Source organism: Eimeria tenella, genomic scaffold (assembly GCF_000499545.2).
Source record: "Eimeria tenella Houghton genomic scaffold, Eth_scaff42, whole genome shotgun sequence".
Classification (NCBI taxonomy): Eukaryota; Apicomplexa; class Conoidasida; order Eucoccidiorida; family Eimeriidae; genus Eimeria; species Eimeria tenella.
This window is the reverse complement of record NW_013543356.1, coordinates 254,277-272,047: the sequence shown is the minus strand read 5'-3', so window position 1 is coordinate 272,047 and position 17,771 is coordinate 254,277. Positions and strand designations below refer to the sequence as shown.

Sequence of the window (17,771 nt, the reverse complement as noted above, 5' to 3'; positions counted from 1 at the left end):
CTAAGCAGACTCTTCCTTGAGGACAGATTTCATTCGGGCGCAAATTTGTTCGACGAAGGGCAGCAGCAGCTCGACTTTGGCGCTGCAGCCGCCCTGCTGCTGCTGCTGCTGCTGCAGCAGCAGCAGCCCCTTGCTCAGCCGGCTCAAAGACAACACAAAGTGCTGCAGCAGCAGCCACAGCTGCTCAGGAGGAACTCCATTTTCGCTGACAACTCTGGCGAGTTTCCCATGAACATAAAGATCGCTGAGGTAACTGTTGGCAGCAAGCAGCTCCGTGGTGCGCCTGCTGCTGCTGCTGCTGCTGCTGCTGCTGCTGGTGTTTGGGGGCGGTGCGAAGCGCGGCAGCCGCAGCAGCGCAGCAGCAGCTCCTGCTGCTGCTAATGTTTCTTTTGGAAATGGCAAAGACACTTCAATGTTGTCTTCTAAAACCTCCAAAGACACTCCAACTTCTTCATCCCGCATGCAACTCAAAGCCCCAAACGGAGACTGCAGGCTGAACCCGTGCACCTGCAGCAAAATACCCTCACAAAGCTGCTGCTGCTGCTGCTGCTGCTGCTGATGCTCTTGTATTGCTGCTGCTGCTGCTGCTCTTGTGTGGCCGCTGCTGCTCCTGCTCTTGTGTTGCTGCTGCTGCTGCTGCTCTTGTGTTGTTGCTGCTGCTGCTGCTCCTATGTTGTTGCTGCTGCTGCTCTTGTTTTGCTACTGCTGCTGCTGCTCTTGTTTTGCTACTGTTGCTGCTGCTACTGGTGTTGTTGTTGCTGTGTTGCTGCTGTTGCTGCTGCTGCTCTTCAAGATTGTGTACAACATACGCAGCGAGAAAATCTGGAAATTACATTTAATTAATTAATAAAAAATAAAACCATTTGAATCTTTTATCTGCAGCAATTTTCACCCCCACCGTCTCTTTGTACTCCTCCAGCAGCGTCTTGCCCTCTCCCTGCTGCTGCTGCTGCTGCTGCTGCTGGTCTTCGGGATTAACTCCAAAGTACAAACCCGTAAATGGCAAAGAAACATCTTTTTCTCCCCAGCCCTTTTGCCCCCGCAGTGCATTTGCTGCTGCAACCAAGCAGCTGTATGTACTCCGCAGCGCCTGGAAGCAGCAGCGGCAGCAGCAGCAGCAAAGAGTTAATTCCGAATATTTAATTCTCTAAAATATATCTCTTTTATGCCACAAACAAACAAACCGAAGCTATAAGACAAAAAAGAAAATAACAAATTCATTAATGAATAATTAATGGATTAATTGAAAATGAGAAACAAACAACAAATAATAAACAATACATGATAAACAGTAAGTAACAACAATAGAATAAACAATAATGGAATAAATAATAGTGGAATAAATAACAAACAGACAAAATGACAAACAAGTGCAAACAAGGGGAGGCAGCAGCGCAGCAGCAGCAGCAGCAGGTCGCGGTCTTCGTGTCCAATTTGCAGGTAAAAAAGTAAAAGAAGAATTAAATATGAAGGACTAAATGAGAAAAGTAAAAAGAGGAATTAGTTGTTTGTTTTCAATTAATTTAGGACTTAAAATGCTGCATTTAAAGATCCAATTTATGAAAGGAAATAAATTTAATCTTTTAATTTTGTATTTTTTACCATTTGATAAAAAGCCTCAACAGCTATTTGAGCATCTCTTGGCAGCTTCGGGCTGAAAGGTCTGACGGATTCTGCTGCTTGCTGCTGCAGGTTTGCTGCAGCAAGTTCTGCTGCTGCTGCTTCCCAGCCTGCAGTAGCAGCAGCAGCTCGCGCGCGCTGCCGCGCTGCTGCGCGCCGCTGCAGCAGCAGCTGCTGCAGCACGAAATTCGATTGCACTTTGCTGCTGCTGCTCGGGTCGCAGCATAAGCACAGCAGCTGCAGCAGCAAACGTTCCTTCTCCCCCGTGCTCCGCTGCGGGTCTGCTGCTATGTCCCCCAAACAACCTGCAGCAGCAGCAGCAGCAGCAGCAGCAGCGGCAGTGGGAATTTTGCTTCTGCTGCTGTTTCTCCACAGCTAACATGTACTATATATATATTGTATCCCAATGGACACACAAATATACATAAAAATATAAATACAAATATAAATATAAATACGTAACTATAAACGTAAATCTAAACGTAAATATAAATATAAATATAAATATAAATGTAAATATAAATGAAATATATGTAATGGACCAATTTACACGCGACACCCATCAGCAACAAAAAATAAAAGTTAAACAAAATAAAAATAATAATAAAAATAAAAATAAGGAGCAACAACAAACAAATAGACGGTATTATGGCCAACAAAGAGGACGCAGAGCTGCTGCTGCTGCTGCTGCTGCTGCTGCTTGCCTGCTAGCAGCAAGAAGAGCAGCAGCACCGCGCCGCTGCCGTTCTCGTATAGCAGTTCCGCAATAAATCCAAAAATGTTTAAACCACAATCTTCTTCAGTGTGCACGAAGCGAGCCAGCAGCCCAGAACGCAGCAGCAAATCGGAAGTGAACCTGCAGCAGCAGCAGCAGCAGCAGCAGCAGCAAGAGCACACGCAGCAGCAGCATGGACACTTCGACAGCAGTGCCAGCAGCAGCAGCAGCACCGCCACCCCCCGCAGCAGCATCAGCAGCTGCAGCACTCTGAAGACCACCAGCAGCAGCAGGATGAGCAGCTGCAGAGCAGCATGAGCAGCAGCAGCATGAGCAGCAGCAGCATGAGCAGCAGCAGCAGGAAGAGCAGCAGCAGCAGCAGCAGCAGCAGCAGACCTGACGTGGTATCTGATGTGGAACCTGAGGACCTGGAGCTGCTCTTCAGAAGGCATTTTGTTGGAAGCAGAAAGAGAAAATAAAGGATTCAAAAAAAGTCTTTTGAAAGCAGCATCAAGTTGCTGCTCAAAGGCCCCCCGCGCCTCCAGCTGCGAATTCAGACGCAGAGTTCTCAAGCCTGAGCAGCAGCAGCAGCAGCAGCAGCAGCAAGTCAAAGCCGCAATCAAGAAGCAGCCAGCTGGCTAGGTAGATAGCTAGCTAGCCCTGCGCTAGCGAGGCAGCTGTGTGGCTAGCTACTGAGCTACCTGGCTAGCTAGCTAGCTAGTTAGCTGGCTAGCCGGCTAGCTAGCTAGCTGGCTAGCTATTTAGGTGCATCTGGGCCTTCACGTTCAAATAGGCTGCGACTCCTTTCGACCTAGCGGCGGTCTAGACTCTAGCGAGCTCCACCTAGCCAGCCAGCTAGCTAGCCAGCAAGCTACCCAGCTAGCCAGCCAGCTAGTTAGCCAGCTAGCTGACCAGCAAGCTACCCACCTAGCTAGCCAGCTAGCTGACGAGCAAGCTACCCAGCTAGCTAGCCAGCTAGCTGACCAGCAAGCTACCCAGCTCGCTAGCCAGCTAGCTGGCAAGCTAGCCAGCCAGCCAGCTAGCCAGCTAGCTAGCTAGCTAGCTAGCTGCACGAGCTCACAGAGCATGGGAGTTACAGGGAATTCCCCGGAGAAGAGGGGCAGGCGAGCCTCCAAAAGGCGATTAATTCTCTTCAGTGGAACTTCCCAAAATATTATGTGGCCCTCAGCGTCGTAGCCGCGGCGCCCTGCACGGCCCCCGGCCTGCAGCAGCAGCAGCAGCAGGGGTGAAAGCGGAGCAGCAGCAGTAGTAGTAGCAGCGGCAGCAGCGGCAGCACACCAGGAGAGAAGCTCTAACAGGAGTAGCAGCAGGAGTAGCAGCAGGAGAAGCGAGAAGAATAATACCCGCAGCAGCAGCAGCAGTTGCTGCTGCTGCTGTTGCAGCACGAGAAGGAAGAGCAGAAGAGCGGCGAGAAGCCGGGAGCGCATGCATTAAAGAGTGGGGTGAGCAGCAAAGGAGAAGACCTTAAATGCAGAAAAAAGAATAAATTGAATAAAAAAGAATAAAATAAAAAAGAAAAAAATAAAAAGAATAAAAGAATTACTTGTTTGAACATTGTGGGAGTCAGCGCCAACGCGTCGCCAGCAAAAACTGCTGAGCGACACGGCAAGTTCATTCCCAGCGCCAGCGCGTGCGTGCAGATTATGATCCTCAGAAATCCCCATCTGAAACGGAAAATAATTCAATTATTTCGCAAAATAAAGCATTTAATTGGTCTATTTATTCAAAATAAACATGTATTTAATCAAATTAATTCATTAATTCGTTTATTTCCCTCAAATAATCCTCCTATTCGGCATATTTGTCGACTGCGATATTCAGAAATCCCCATGTGAAACGGAAAGTAATTCGATAATTTTTCGCAAAATAAAGCATTTCATTGGCCTATTTATTCAAAATAATGATGTATTTGACGAACTTAGTCGATTAATTCAAATATTTCCTCCAAATAATCCCCTCATTCGGCATATTTATCGACTTATTCGTTCTGTGATATTCAGAAACCCCCGTCTGCAATAAGAGAATAATTCAATTATTTCGCAAAATAAATCATTTAACTGGCTTAGCTATTAAAAATAATCATGTATTTAATTAAATCAAATGATTAATTCATTTATTTCCTTCAAGTAATCTTTTCTTTCGCCAAATTAGTCAATTAGTGCTTTGAAAATTCAGAAATATCCATCTCAAATCAGAAAATAATTCAGTTATTTCCCAAAATAAATCTTCTAATTTGTTTATTTAGCCATATACATGATGCATTTAACTAAATTAATTAATCAGTTGTTTTCTTTATTTTCTTCATTTTCTTCGAATGGTTCTACTATTCGTGATATTAATCGATTAACTCGTTTCACGAAATTCTGAAATCCAAGAGAATAACTCAATCATTTCGCAAAATAAATCGATTAATTCATTTAATTATTCAAATAAAATAATTAATGAACAAAATTAATGAATCAATTCTTTTGTTTTCTGTGTTTTCTCACAAAATATTCAACTAATTCCTTTTGTGCTCTTCAGAAATCCCCACATGAAATGAGAAGTAATTCAACTTTTTCACAAAACACTTCATAAAATAAATGTATTATGAAAAAAACAATTAATTCGTTTATTTCGTGAAGTGAGTCGATTGTTTTGTTTCTTCAAATAGATTAAATATTCAACAAAATTAATCAAAGAATTCATTTTTTTCCTTCAAATAATCGATTTATTTTCAAAATAAAAGATTTAATTAACTTATTTCTACAAATGATTCATTCATTTTTCAAAATAAGTCATTTATTTCATTTATTTCCTTTCATCACTTTCTAATCAATTTATTCCAAAAAGGAACACTGCGAACAAGACCCCCTGTGAGAAATAAATAAATAAATAAATAAACAATAAAGTATATTAAAAACAAATATATAAGTCAATAATAATGCTATTAATATTAAAAGAAATAAAAACCAAAAACAAGAGTTAGAGAAGAACTCAAAAGACCTGTAAAGAAGCTCAACAGCAACTTGAGAACAACAAAAACAATCAAAAAGTTAATTTTAAAATGAATAAATAAACAAAAAGCATTAATTTAAAAGAAGTGAATAAATAAAAAGAATTACAGAGACTTAAAAAGACGAATTGAAGGAAACAAAGAAACCACAGAACCCTCGCGAAAAGATATCCCAAACCCTAAACCCTAAACCCTAAACCCTAAACCCTAAACCCTAAACCCTGAAAGACCTGTAAAGAAGCTCGACAGCAACTCTGTAGCTTTTCGAAAGTCCATCGTCGAAAAGGCCCACGCCTCTCTCCAGGAGCTTCACCAGCAGCAGATCTTCTTTGCTGCTGGACCTTGCTGCAGCAGCAGCAGCAGCAGCAGCGAGTTGAAAGATTGTAAATGGTTTGCGACTCATGAGGCTAGTTCAAACCCTGGACGCTAAACCCCCAACCCTAACCCCAAACCCCAAACCCTAAACCCCAAACCCTAATCTCTAAACCCCGACCCCAAACCCCAGCCCTAGTCCCGAACCCAACTCCCACCGCAACCCAACTCCAAACCCCAAACCCCAAACCCTAAACCCTAAACCCTAGGCGCACCGTGGACCTCCTTGATGACGTGTTTGATTTCGTCGAAGTTGGTTCCCAAAGCCTTAGGGTTTGCAAACGAAAACTCCGGGTCTATTTCTTTCGCAATGTCTTCGGGGGGGGGGGGGGGCCCCTCACTCTCCATTTTGGCGAGTTCTTCTTTGGTGAGGCCCTGGGCCTCGCGCTGCTGCCGCGAGAGTCCGTGCATGCGGCGCGCCAGCTCGAACTCCAGCAGCAGCTCCTGCAGCAGCAGCAGCAGCAGCAGCGCAGCAGCAGCTGCTGCTGCAGCAGCAGCAGCACTGGTAGTACCAGCAGCAGCAGCAGCTAGTTGTAGCAGTAGCAGCAGCTAGTGGTAGTAGTGGCAGCAGTAGCAGCTAGTAGTAGCGGCAGCAGCAGCTAGTAGTAGCAGCAGCAGCAGCAGCAGCAGCAGCAAACCTCGTAGCGTTCCATTCTCTGTTTGTTAATTGCCCTTGTTCTATATGCTGCTTCTTCAGTGCCGTAATACTTGTTGTGCTGCAGATCCTCCAGCAGCCGAGAAAGGCCTATGCCCATTCGCCTCACCTAAACAGCAGCAGCAGCAGCAACAGCAACGACAACAGCAGCAGCAACAGCAGCAGCAGCGGTGTGCAGCAAATTGGCGCATTGTCGAACAAGCCACACCCCCGAACCAAACAAACAAATAAATAAGACAAATCAATAAAATAAATGAATTAAATTAAATAAATTAATTAATTAATTAAAATAAATAAATAAATAAATAAATACCTGGGGCCTGGAGAAGTTGAAAATGAGGGCTGGCAGCAAACGCCTGGCGTCGAGCGTGCGGCAGAGGGCGAGGAGTTTCTGGAAGCAAAGAGAGAATAAATAAATAAATGAATAAAATAAATTAAAATAAATAAAATAAATAAAATAAAATAAGTTAAATTAATTAAATTAAAAGAATAAACGCATGCAGATCACCTCAGGCTGCAGATAATCCCGCGGGAAAACATCCAAGTTCCGGAAGTGCTGCAGGGCGCTCTGCCTGCTGCTGCTGCCTGCTGCGTCCGCCTCCGCTGCTGCTGCTGTTGCTGCTGCTGCTGCTTCCAGCCCCTTTATTGGCCTAAATAGCTGCAGGTCGGAGACCCAAGAACTTTTAAAAGATTGAATTTCATTTTGCAAATTCAAAAATGCCTCCAAGTCTATTTCTTTGCTTTCCCGCACCATATACACGAAGTGCGCCCGCATCGTTTGCCAGTAAAAGCTGCAAATGAATAAATGAATTAATTAATTAATTAATTAATATAAATATATATAGTGATTGTGATGCTAATTATGTGAGGGAATAATTTGTAGGATGGTTGGAATGAGAGCTCATCAAGCAGCAGCAGCAGAGAAAACAAAATCAGCAGCAAGAGCTGCAGCAGCAGCAGCAAGAACAGCAGCAGCAGCAGCAAGAGCAGCAGCAGCAAGAGCCATCACCACAACCACTCTCCACCACCCGCAGGAGCACCACACCCACACAAGCAGCAGCAGCAGCACCCCCAGCAGCAGCACAACCACCCCACAAGCAGCAGCAGCAGCAGCAGCAGCACCCGCAGCAGCAGCCCACCCACACCACAAGCAGCAGCAGCAGCAGCAGCAGCAGCAGCAGCAGCAGCGGACCTGTATTGTTTTTTGGTGATGGCTGGGGTGCCTTGGAAGTAGAAAGAAGGATTGAAAAGAAAAGAAAATAAATTTGAAGTTTTTAAAATCCGAGAAAGCGCCAAATACAAATTCAAGGAGTCCACAGGAGGCAGGTAAAAGTCCTCAGCCAGGCCTTCCCCCAGGACCTGAACAACAAATAAATAAATAATAAATAAATAAATAAATGGATAAATAAATAGATAAATAAATAACAAATAAATAAACAAATAAATTGGAAGTTGAGATAAAGAGCATTTGTTTCCTTCAAGAAGCAATCGGAGAAGTGGAAACTCAAGAAATGCAGAAAATCAAAATTGCATTTCTCTTTTCATTTTCTTCTTGTTAAAATTAAAGATTGAAAAATGATTATTTAATCATTTAAATAACTAAATAATAATCATTTAGTATTATTTGCTTTTCATCTTTGCCGTTTATTCGGGCAAAAGTAAAATATCGAAAGCAGCAGCAAAAGAAACGCAGCAGCAGCAGCAGCAGCAGCAGCAAGAGCAGCAGCAGCAGCAGGGCCCGCATGCTAGTGATAATGACACGAATAAGAAAAGCATTAAAAGGGGAGCAGCAACTTTGAAGAAAATAATAAAAATAGAACAATAAAAAGACCAAATGTGGGCTGAAACCAGCAGCAGCAGCAGCAGCAGCAGCAAAACCCCCACCCCACCCCCCCTGCCCAATCGCAACCCGACCCACCGCACCCACCCCCCCCCCAACCACCACCACCACAATCCGAACAACGACCAGCAGCAGCAGCAGCAGCAGCAGCAGCAGCAGCAGGGGCGTGCCTTGTTGAAGTGGAGCGCTGCCACGGGGTTGAAGGGCAGCACTTTGTCTTGCAAGTAAAGGTGCATGTGCAAATCGCTGAAGCGCTCTTTGTGGCAAACTAGCCGCACGTCGCCCCGCGGCGCGCAGCGACGCAGCCACCCCACAAACGAGTCCGGGTTCCCCACCTGCAGTAGCAGCAGCAGCAGCAGCAGCAGCAGCAGCAGCGGCAGCGGCAGGTGAGCAGCGGCAGCGGCCGCAGTGGTGGGGCGGGCCGGTGAGCAGTGGCAGTGGCGGGGGAGCAGTAGAAGTAGCAGCAGCAGCAGGGGAGCAGTAGTAGCAGCGGCAGCAGGTGAGCAGCTGCTGCAGCAGCAGCAGGTGAGCAGCTGCTGCAGCAGCAGCAGCAGTGGTGGCAGTTGACTAGCAGCAGGTCAGCAGTGGCTGCTGCCCCCGCAGCAGCAGGCGCTCCCCAGCCGCAGCATCCACAGCACGCGCGCTGCTGCTGCTGCTGCTGCTGCTGCAGCAGGAGGTCCCCAGCAACCGCAGGAGCAGCAGCAGGGTCCGCAGCAGCAGCTGACCGTGGCGGACATGGCGAGGAAGGGACAAGGCAGCATTTGAATGATTCTTTCGACTTTTGGACCTTCTAGTTCTTCAGAAATAATATGAACTTCATCTAAAATGACATATTTCAAGTTGCTGCAGAAAGCTCGGTGGCTCGGGTGTCCAGACAGCAGCAGCAGCTCCAGAAAGTGCGGCACCGTCACAAACACCTGAGGCGCCACGCAGCATTTACTTTTATTTATCTATTGTATTTATTTATTTACTTATTTATTTATTTATTTATTTTATTTATTTAGTTATTTGTTGTTTGTTGTTGGATTTCATCCTGTTGGGTCTTTGAGCTGCTGCTGTTCGGCAACAAACGGCTCAGGAATGCAGGCAGAAACAGCAGCAGCAACAGCAACAGCAGCAACAGCAGCAGCAGCAGCAGCAGACCTGGGCGTCGAGGGCTTTGGGTGTACATACACCCTGCAAGACATGGGCGGAAAGAATCTTTTTGCAATTTACTGGATAAGATTTGCTGCTGAAGCGCCCATATATTTCTGCATACACCTGAGCAGCAGCAAAACCCAAACAGCAGCAGCAGCAGCAGCAAATAATTCGGACTCAAAAAGCACAAACCACAGAACAGCGAGAGGCACCAAATATGCTGCAGCAGCAGCAGCTGCAGCAGCAGCAGCTGCAGCAGCAGCAGCTGCAGCAGCAGCAGCTGCAGCAGCAGCAGCAGAAAACCTAACGCTGCAGCTTCTGCTGCTGCTGGTCCTGCTGCTGCAGCTGCTGCAGCTGCTCCTGCAGCTACTACTAGTGCTGATCCTGCTGCTGCTGCTGCTGCCACTGTTACCACTACTAAAGCTATTCCCACTGCTGCTGCTGCTGCTGCAAGTGTTGTTTCTGCTGCTGCTGTTGCTGCCTCTACAACTCCTAGCGCTTTTCCTGCTGCTGCAGCGCTACAACTAGCACTGCCAATACTGCTGCCGGCGCTGCTGCTACCTCTGCTGCTCTGCTGCTGCTGCTGCTGCTGCTGCTGCTGCTGCTGCTACCGCTGCTGCTGCCCCTACTACACGAACAACTACTGCTTCTCCGGCGCTGCTATCACGGGTGCCGCTGCTGCTGCTACGCTGCTGCCGCTGCCGCGTCTGCTGCTGCTGCTACCGCTACCGCTTCTGCTGCTACCGCTACCGCTTCTGCTGCTGCCGCTACCGCTGCTGCTGCTACCGCTGCTGCTGCTGCTGCTGCTGCTGCTTGCCTGCTGCGCGAGGGCCTTGTTGGGGCAGACGTAGACGATGCAGCCCTCGTTGGAGTCTCTCAAGACGAGTTCCATCGCGTAGAAGCAAACGTAAGTTTTGCCGCTGGCCGTGGGCGCAGACACAAACACGGACGCGTAGCTGCAGCAGCAGCAGCAGCAGCAAATTCGAAGGACTTTCAACTCCAGTCCAGTCCAAATTAAACATTTCTCCTCTCGAAAAGTCCACAACACTTCCGCAACAAACGGGGGATTCTGAAGTGGGGTTTGGCAGCAAAAACGGAACCAATTTCGTCGAACAGCGGCACAAAACGCCATATTAGGGTTTGCGAGGGTTTAGGGTTTAGGGTTTGAGGACACGTCAACCGCGTCAAAGAGCCTCGACTGCCACAAATCGGGGGAAAAGATAACTCTCGAATCTGGCGAAAAAGGGTGAGGGCTTTGCAAGGGCTTAGCGTCTAGGGTTTGCGAGGGTTTGGGGTTTGGGGTTTGCGAGGGTTTAGGGTTTAGGGTTTGAGGACTCGTCAACTGCGTCAAAAAGCCTCGACTGCCACAAATCGGGGGAAAAGATAACTCTCGAATCTGCTGCTAAAGAAGGAGGTCTTGTGCTGCGCTCGAAGTCGCTGCCCATGAACCGCAGCTGCGCCTCCGCCTCCTAAAACAAATTAAAAATAAAAAATAAATAAATAAATAAATAAATAGCCTATTTATTTATTTATTTATCTATTTTTAATTTTGGGGCGTCGCTCGAACGGCAGCGCGAGATGCGAAGAAACACTGCTGCTGCTGCTGCTGCTGCTGCTGCTGCTTTTGATCGCTGCTGCTGCTCCTCCTACCCCTACTGCTGATGCGTCTGTTGCAGCTGCTGCTACTGCAGCAGCTGCTGCTGCTGTTGCTGCTGCTCTAAATCTTACTGCTGCTACGCCTGCTGCAGGTGCCGCTCGTACTACTGTTGCTGTTGCTGCTGCTGCTGCTGCTGCTGCTGCTAACCTGTCCTTCTTTGATTGCAAATTCGTATTCGTCCGCCTTCTCCACTCTGTAAATGTCCAGGTCGATTTTCTCGCGATTCTTCTGCAGCAGAAAAGCCGAATCCCACAGCTAGCTAGCTAGCTAGCTAGCTAGCTAGCTAGTTAGCTGGCTAGCTAGCTAGTTAGCTGGCTAGCTAGCTACTTAGCTAGCTAGCTAGATTGCTAGCTGCCAACTAACGGGTTAGCTAGTCAACTAGCTAGCTAGCTGGCTAGCTAGCTGGCTAGCTAGCTCCCCACTTAACTGGCAAGCTAGTTAACTAGCTAGCTATCTGCCTAGCTAGCTGCTTAGCTAGCTAGCTAGCTGGTCAGCTAGCTAGCTAGCCAGCTAGCTAGCTTTTTATCTTACGTCGTGTTTCTTGTGTTTGTGTGTGGCTGCGGAGAGGGCGCCGTCGGCGAGCTGGCCGTTGGTTAGCTGCTGCTGCTGCTGCTGCAGCTGCTGCTGCTTCCACTGTTCGAAGAGCAGCGCAGCAGCTTTCGAAAAGCCCAGCGACAGCAAACTGCGCTGCAGCTGCTGCACCTCTTCGCCAGTTAGCTGCTGACAAAACAGCCGCCCAATTTCCATATTAAACCGAAACATCAGACACAGCAAACCCCGCAGCTCCAGAAAGGCCTCCCTGCGCAGCAACCGCAGCAGCAAATGCAGTCAGAAGCTGACTCGCAGCAGCAGCAGCAGCAGGAGCAGCAGGAGCAGCAGCGGCAGCAGGAGCAGCAGCGGCAGCAGCAGCAGCAGCAGCAGCAGCAGCAGCAGCAGCAGCAGCAGCAGCAGCAGCAGCAGCAGCAGCAGCAGCAGCAGCAGCAGCAGCAGACTTGGAGTCGCAGTCCGCAGCGCGGAACTCCTTGAAGGCGCTGTGCAGCAAGGTGTGCAGCGAGAAGCAAAACAGCTTTTGCTTCTGCTTCGTTTTGAGTGTATGTACAACAGCAGGAAGGCCCAGCAGCAAATTCATCCGCCGCCCAGTGCCCAGCAGCGCCTCCAGCATAATTTCTTTGACAGCAGCAGCAGAAAGCCAGTAAGTTCGTCCCTTGAAGCAGCAGCAGCTCTCCAGCCCCCGCCGCTTGCTGCTGCTGCTGCTGCTGCTGCTGCCGCTCTTCTCCGCGCACAGCGCCACCAGCTGCGCTCAACCAGCAACGCACCCCACCAGCAGCAGCAGCGATGCGCACAGCAGCAGCAGCAGCAGCAATACACACAGCAGCAGCAGCAGCAGCAAATTCCACACAGAAGCAGCAGCGCCGCAGACACCAGCAGCAGCAGCAATAGACACAGCAGCAGCAGCACCGCGAGCAGAAGAGCAGCAAGGCGGGAAGTCCGAGGGTTTAGGGTTTAGGGTTTAGGGTTTGTCGGACGAGGTTTTCGAGGTTTTCTGCTCTTTCCGCATCGACATCGAGAGTCTTTTGTTCTTTTGCTGCAGCATTTTTTTGTTTGATAATATCTGCTTTTTTTAAAGCTGGACTTTTAGGGTTTTTGCGCTGCTTCTCTGCTGCTGCCTTCTTGCTGCTGCTGCTGCTGCTGGGCCTGCCCGCCGCCGCCTCCTGCTGCTGCTGCTGCTGCTGCTGCTGCTGCTGCTCTGCTGCTCGCCACGGGTGGTTCACGTGGTTCACCACAATGTTGAAGTGCAGCGGCTGCGGGCAAATCGACTTCGCCATTCGCGTCACATTTCGCAGGTTTTGCTGCAGTCTGCAGCAGCAGCAAATCAAAAATAAATAAACGAATAGATAATAAATGATAAATAAATAATAAATAAATAATAAATTAATCTTTATTTGGGCTTTTTCAGCTTCATTTTGATGTGCTTTCCTGCTAAAGTCGCACAGAAACGGCGTAGGCCCAGGCAGCAGCAGCAGCAGCAGCAGCAAACCAAGGAAAAGGGCTCAAACAAGCAGCAGCAGCAGAAGCAGCAAACCAAGTGAGAGAGCTCAGCAGCAGCAGCAGCAAACCAAGGAGAAGGACTCAAGCAGGCAGCAGCAGCAAAACGAATAGCGCTCAGCGCAGTAGCAGCAGCAGCAGCAAAACGAAACTGGTTCAGCGCAGCAGCAGCAGCAGCAGAAAAGGAAAAGGGAAATTCAAAACACCGAGAAAAATGAACTAATTGAAACTGAAGAAAAGCAGCAAATAAAAACCGGCGAAGCAAAATGAAACAAATTCTAAAAAGCAAGAAAACTAAAAAGAACAAAACAAACACAAGTAAATAAATAAAACAAATAAGCAAATGAAACAAATGCAATAAACCAATTAAATAAATAAACGAAATGAATTAAACAAACAAACAAATAATTAATTAATTAATTAAACAACAAATAAGTAAATAGACAAATAAATAAAAGCACCTTCTGCGGACTCTGGCTGCCCAGAACTTTCTTTTTTCCTCTCCATTCATCTTTTCCATTCGCTGCAGTTCTGCGCGCGTGGGCACTCGGGACTCATCTTTCGCGAGAGTTTCTTGCAAAATCTGCAATTAACGCCGGAAACAACCCCAATTTCGATTTAATTTAATTACATTTGATTTTGTTTTGTTTTATTTCACCAAATTGTCCAAAAAATCAAATTTACACCCCAAAATCCAAGAGTTACGCAAACCCGGAAGCCCGCACAACTCTCACGTGTATAGGCAGCCCTCAGGTGTACGCGCATCTCTCCGGTGTACACGCAGCTCTCAGGTGTATACGCAGCTTTTAGATAAATGCAATGCTCTCAGGTGTATTTGTATCTTTTAGATAAATTTCAGGTGTATCTGCAGCTCTGGGGTGTATCTGCAACTCTCAGCTGTATCTGCAACTCTCAGGTTTATCTGCAGCTCTAAGGTGTATCTGCAGCTCTGAGGTGTATCTGCAACTCTCCGCTGTATCTGCAGCTCTCAAGTGTATCCGCAACTCTCAGCTGTATCTACAGCTCTCAGGTGTATCTGCAAATCTCAGGTGTATCTGCAGCTCTCAGGTGTATCTGCAGCTCTCAGGTGTATCTGCAGCTCTGGGATGTCTGTACAGCTCTGGGGTGTCTGTACAGGCGTACCTCGGCAGGGGCATCAACAAAAGAAACATTTTCGGAAATTCTTTTTTGGTGAATTTGATTTCGGATTTGAAGGACTTTTTGGAGTGTATAGACAGCTTCTCCCTTGAGCAGCTGCTGCTCGTCTTCGGAGTCGGAGGCTGGCGTTTCTGCTGCAGTGTCTTCGCTGTCGCTGCCCTGCTGCTGCTGCTGCTGCTGCTGCTGCAGCAGCTGCTGCTGCGTCTCCCGCTGCACCAGCTGCAGCTCCTCCCCATCTGCTGCCAGCAGCACTTTCGGCAAAGCCCCATTTGGTGCTGCTCCAGCTCGCAGCCGCAGCAGCAGCGAAGAAGGCAGCTCCAGCATGTTCACTGCGGGCTCCTGCTGCTGCTGCTGCTGCTGCTGCTGCTGCTGCTGCGCTGCGGGCGGCCGCCGCGGCGGCGGCAGAGCTGTGGGGTCCTGCAGCAGCTCCTTCAGACTCTGTAGAGACACCGGAAAGAAAGAAGTTTCTAAAATCTTATTTTTGTCTCCGCTGCAGCAGCGGCTCCAGCAGCTTTCTATTTCTGCTGCTGCTGCAGCAGACACTCCTGCTGCTGCTGCTGTTATTTCCCACTTCCCGCTGCGCCGCGCAGCAGCAGCAGCAAGAGCTATCAGCACCAGCAGCAGCTTCCCGTCGAAGAAGTCCGCCAGCTCCTGCCCGTCCAGCAGGCCCAGCAGCAGCTCCCGCTGCTGCTGCTGCTGCTGCTGCTGCTGCAGCAGCAGATAGTCGTTGAGCCGCGTCAGCAGCAGCTCCGCTTGGGAACAGAAAAGCCTCAAAGGCGCATAAAGAAATTCTGTTACGAATTCGCATTTGCTGTAGCAGCTGCGGTAGCCGCTGCTGCGCTGCAGCAGCAGCAGCTGCTGCTGCAGCGCTGCTGCCAGCAGCAGCAGCTTGCCCACTGCAGCAAACTGCAGCAGCTGCTGCTGCTCCTCTTCGCTCTCTGCGCTTTCGCCCTTCAGGAATTCGAAGAAGAGTTCCACCAAGAAGAAGCGCAGCGGGGCTGTGGGGCGCTGCTGCTGCTGCTGCTGCTGCAGCTGCTGCAGCTGCTGCAGCAGCTTCTCGCCCTCCCGCTGCTGCTGCTCCCCCAACGGGGGCGGCAGCAGCTCGAGCTCCTGCAGCAGATCCCTGTGCTGCTCCAGCCCCCGCTGCATCGGACACTGCTGCTGCTGCTGCTGCTGCTGCTGCTGCTGCGCGTCTCCCCCCGCCTCCCCTCCCTCCTCCACCGCGCCGCCGCCGCTGCTGCTGCTGCTGCTGCTGCTGCTGCTGCGGGCCTCCATGAGGCGCCAGAGGTTGGCGCCTGCGTAGCAGGAGACGGAGGGGGCGAAGACTTTGGTTTGTTTGAGATTTAAATTATTTAAAAAGGAAACAAAAAGTCCCAATTTGCTGCATGCAAGACACAGGGACTGCAGCAGGAAGGAGGCGCAGCGGCAGCTGCCTCTGCGGATGTCTTTGAGGGCTTCTTGCTGCAGCTGCGCGGCCTCCAGGCCTGCTGCTTCTCCCGCTGCTGCTGCTGCTGCTGCTGCTGCTGCGGGCTTGCTGCGCTGCTGCGGCGGGGCCTCGTCGCTGCTGCTGTCCCCGAAGTCCCCCTCCAAGGCTTGCTGCTCCTGCTGCAGCTCGAAGACATGAATGTCGTTCAGCAGCAAAAAGAGCGGCTGCTGCGCTGCAGCAGCAGCAGCAAACTCGGGGCCCCACCAGTTGTCCAGCGCGAGCACCGGGACGCCCTGCTTCTGCAGGTGCAGCAGCAGCAGCTGCTGCAGCAGCAGGAACAGCGGGTGCACTGCAGCAGCAGCAGCAAAGGCGCGGAAGAACAGCACTTTGAAGTGGCCACCGGCCTGCTGCAGCTGCTGCAGCAGCAGCTCCGCCTGGTACAGCAGCCGCAGCGGCTGCAGCCCCCGCTCCACGTCCAAGTCCAAGTGCTGCTTCTGCAGCAGCAGCAGCAGCAAACCATCTCCAGATATATAAAATAAATATCCCCCCCCCAGTTCCTCCAGCAGCTCCGCGCGGTTTTGCTGCAGCAGCGAGGCCCAGGCTTCGAGCCGCGGCAGCGGCTGCAGCAGCAGCGCTGCTGCTAGCTGCTGCGCTGCAGCAACTTCCGGCCCCACTTCCAGCTGCGCCTCGATCTGCAGCAAACCTGCTGCTTCTCCTTCTCCTGCTGCTCCCTCATCTTCCCTTCCTGCTGCTGCTGCTGCTGCCACCGGCGCGTCGTCCCCTGCTGCTGCTGCTGCCTCCCCCAGGCCCTCTTCGAACGCCCCCGCCATCTTCCCACACGCGCAAAACACCCTGCTGCTGCTGCTGCTGCTGCTGCTGCTGCTGCGGTCCGGAGCTGCCGGGCGGAGCCCGCTGTCCGTACACCCCAGCCCGCAGCGGCGCTGCTGCTGCGGCGGAGGCGCTGCGGAGCTGCTGCTGCTGCTGCAGACACCTGGCAGCAGCAGCAGCAGCAGCAGCAGAGCGGAACCGAAGCAGTGGTGCAGCAGCAGCAGGCTGAGCGGCTTGCTGCTGACTTAGAAGAAAGCCCGAAGCAATTTGCTGCTGAGACAAGCAGCAAAAGAAAATAAGAAAGAAAATAAAAGTTCATTAAAGAAAAATAAGACAGCCAGCGGCACTGCAGCGGCGACAGCCGCAGCCGTTAGCGAGCGCGGGGAGTTTTGCTGCTGCTGCTGCTGCTGCTCGAAGAAGATTCAAGAATCATTGCTGCTTCCCTGCTGCTTCAGCTGCCTGCCCACAAACACACAAAGCCACAAACAACTCTCGAGCAGCAGCGCAGGAGCCAGTCAGCAGCAGCAGCGCAGCAGCCCCACGCTGCTGCTGCTGCTGCTGCTGCTGCTGCTGCTGCTGCAGCGGCCCGTTCCCACGCGCTGCTGCAGCTCGCGTATAACTTTGAGTCTTTTTTTTACTTTTTTATTTATTATTTCTTTCCAACTTTTTATTTCTCTAAATCTGCTGCTGGGGTTTAGCTGCGCAGCCGGCGCTCTTGGGTCGAGCAGCACTAGCACCAGCAGCAGCAGCTGCTGCTGCTGCTACTGCAGCAGCAGCTGCAATACTTCGAGTTAAAGAGAAAGCTAAAAACAATTAACTAAAACAGAAACTGAGAGGCTTTTCTCTCCCCCGCAGACAGCTGCGGCGTTGAGGTGTACGTACACCCCAACTACTGCTGTCACCGCAGCAAAGTGTAAAGTCGAGCAGCTTTTCAGATAATGAATAAATCACTTTTAATTCTTTTTCTTTTTTGATTCTTCTGTGAAACAAAGGCCCTTCTCTCACCTTCTGCAGCTCTAGGCCGCTGAAAAAGCTGCTGCAGCGCAGTAGCAGCAGAGCAGCAGTAGCAGCGCAGCAGCAGCAGCGCAGCAGCTGCAGCACAGCAGCAAAAACAACTTTCCGCCTTTCCTTCGTTTCACCGAAGCAAATGCCACTTTCTTTTAGGCAACAGAGAGCAGCACATGCGCCTTTATTAGGCTAGGGTTTAGCTAGGATTTAGCTAGAGTTTTGCAAAACCGTAGCTAAACCCTAGCTAAACCCTAGCCTCATAAACCCTAGATAAACCCTAGATAAACCCTAGC

The 17,771-nt window shown here is 49.9% G+C and overlaps 3 protein-coding genes across 3 annotated transcripts in view; all 3 read right to left on the bottom strand.

Annotated features, from left to right (window-relative positions):
• On the bottom strand, nucleotides 1-9,405 carry ETH_00002980 (DEAD/DEAH box helicase, putative; the record flags this gene model as incomplete). The annotated part of the gene is made up of 16 exons (XM_013376952.1): nucleotides 1-507; nucleotides 899-1,090; nucleotides 1,603-1,925; nucleotides 2,325-2,476; nucleotides 2,732-2,909; nucleotides 3,417-3,558; nucleotides 3,900-4,020; nucleotides 5,582-5,696; nucleotides 5,939-6,167; nucleotides 6,362-6,487; nucleotides 6,692-6,769; nucleotides 6,887-7,169; nucleotides 7,571-7,737; nucleotides 8,389-8,553; nucleotides 8,944-9,135; nucleotides 9,388-9,405. The coding sequence occupies 16 exons, from the start codon at nucleotides 9,403-9,405 to the stop codon at nucleotides 1-3; spliced, it is 2,988 nt and encodes a 995-aa protein (XP_013232406.1).
• A 590-nt stretch (nucleotides 9,406-9,995) lies between these two features.
• ETH_00002975 (uncharacterized protein) lies at nucleotides 9,996-16,472 on the bottom strand (the record flags this gene model as incomplete). Its single annotated transcript, XM_013376951.1, has 8 exons — nucleotides 9,996-10,311; nucleotides 10,691-10,824; nucleotides 11,160-11,240; nucleotides 11,544-11,811; nucleotides 12,005-12,306; nucleotides 12,539-12,869; nucleotides 13,520-13,641; nucleotides 14,202-16,472. 8 exons carry the CDS (start codon nucleotides 16,470-16,472, stop codon nucleotides 9,996-9,998), a joined length of 3,825 nt encoding a protein of 1,274 aa, XP_013232405.1.
• Nucleotides 16,473-16,892: 420 nt separating this feature from the next.
• ETH_00002970 (uncharacterized protein) overlaps nucleotides 16,893-17,771 on the bottom strand; it is a gene marked incomplete at both ends in the record, with an annotated part of 1,483 nt that continues 604 nt past the window's right edge. Inside the window, one exon of the mRNA XM_013376950.1 lies at nucleotides 16,893-16,929. Within this exon, the coding sequence (XP_013232404.1) occupies nucleotides 16,893-16,929 (37 nt within the window). The remainder of the gene's footprint in view (nucleotides 16,930-17,771) is intronic.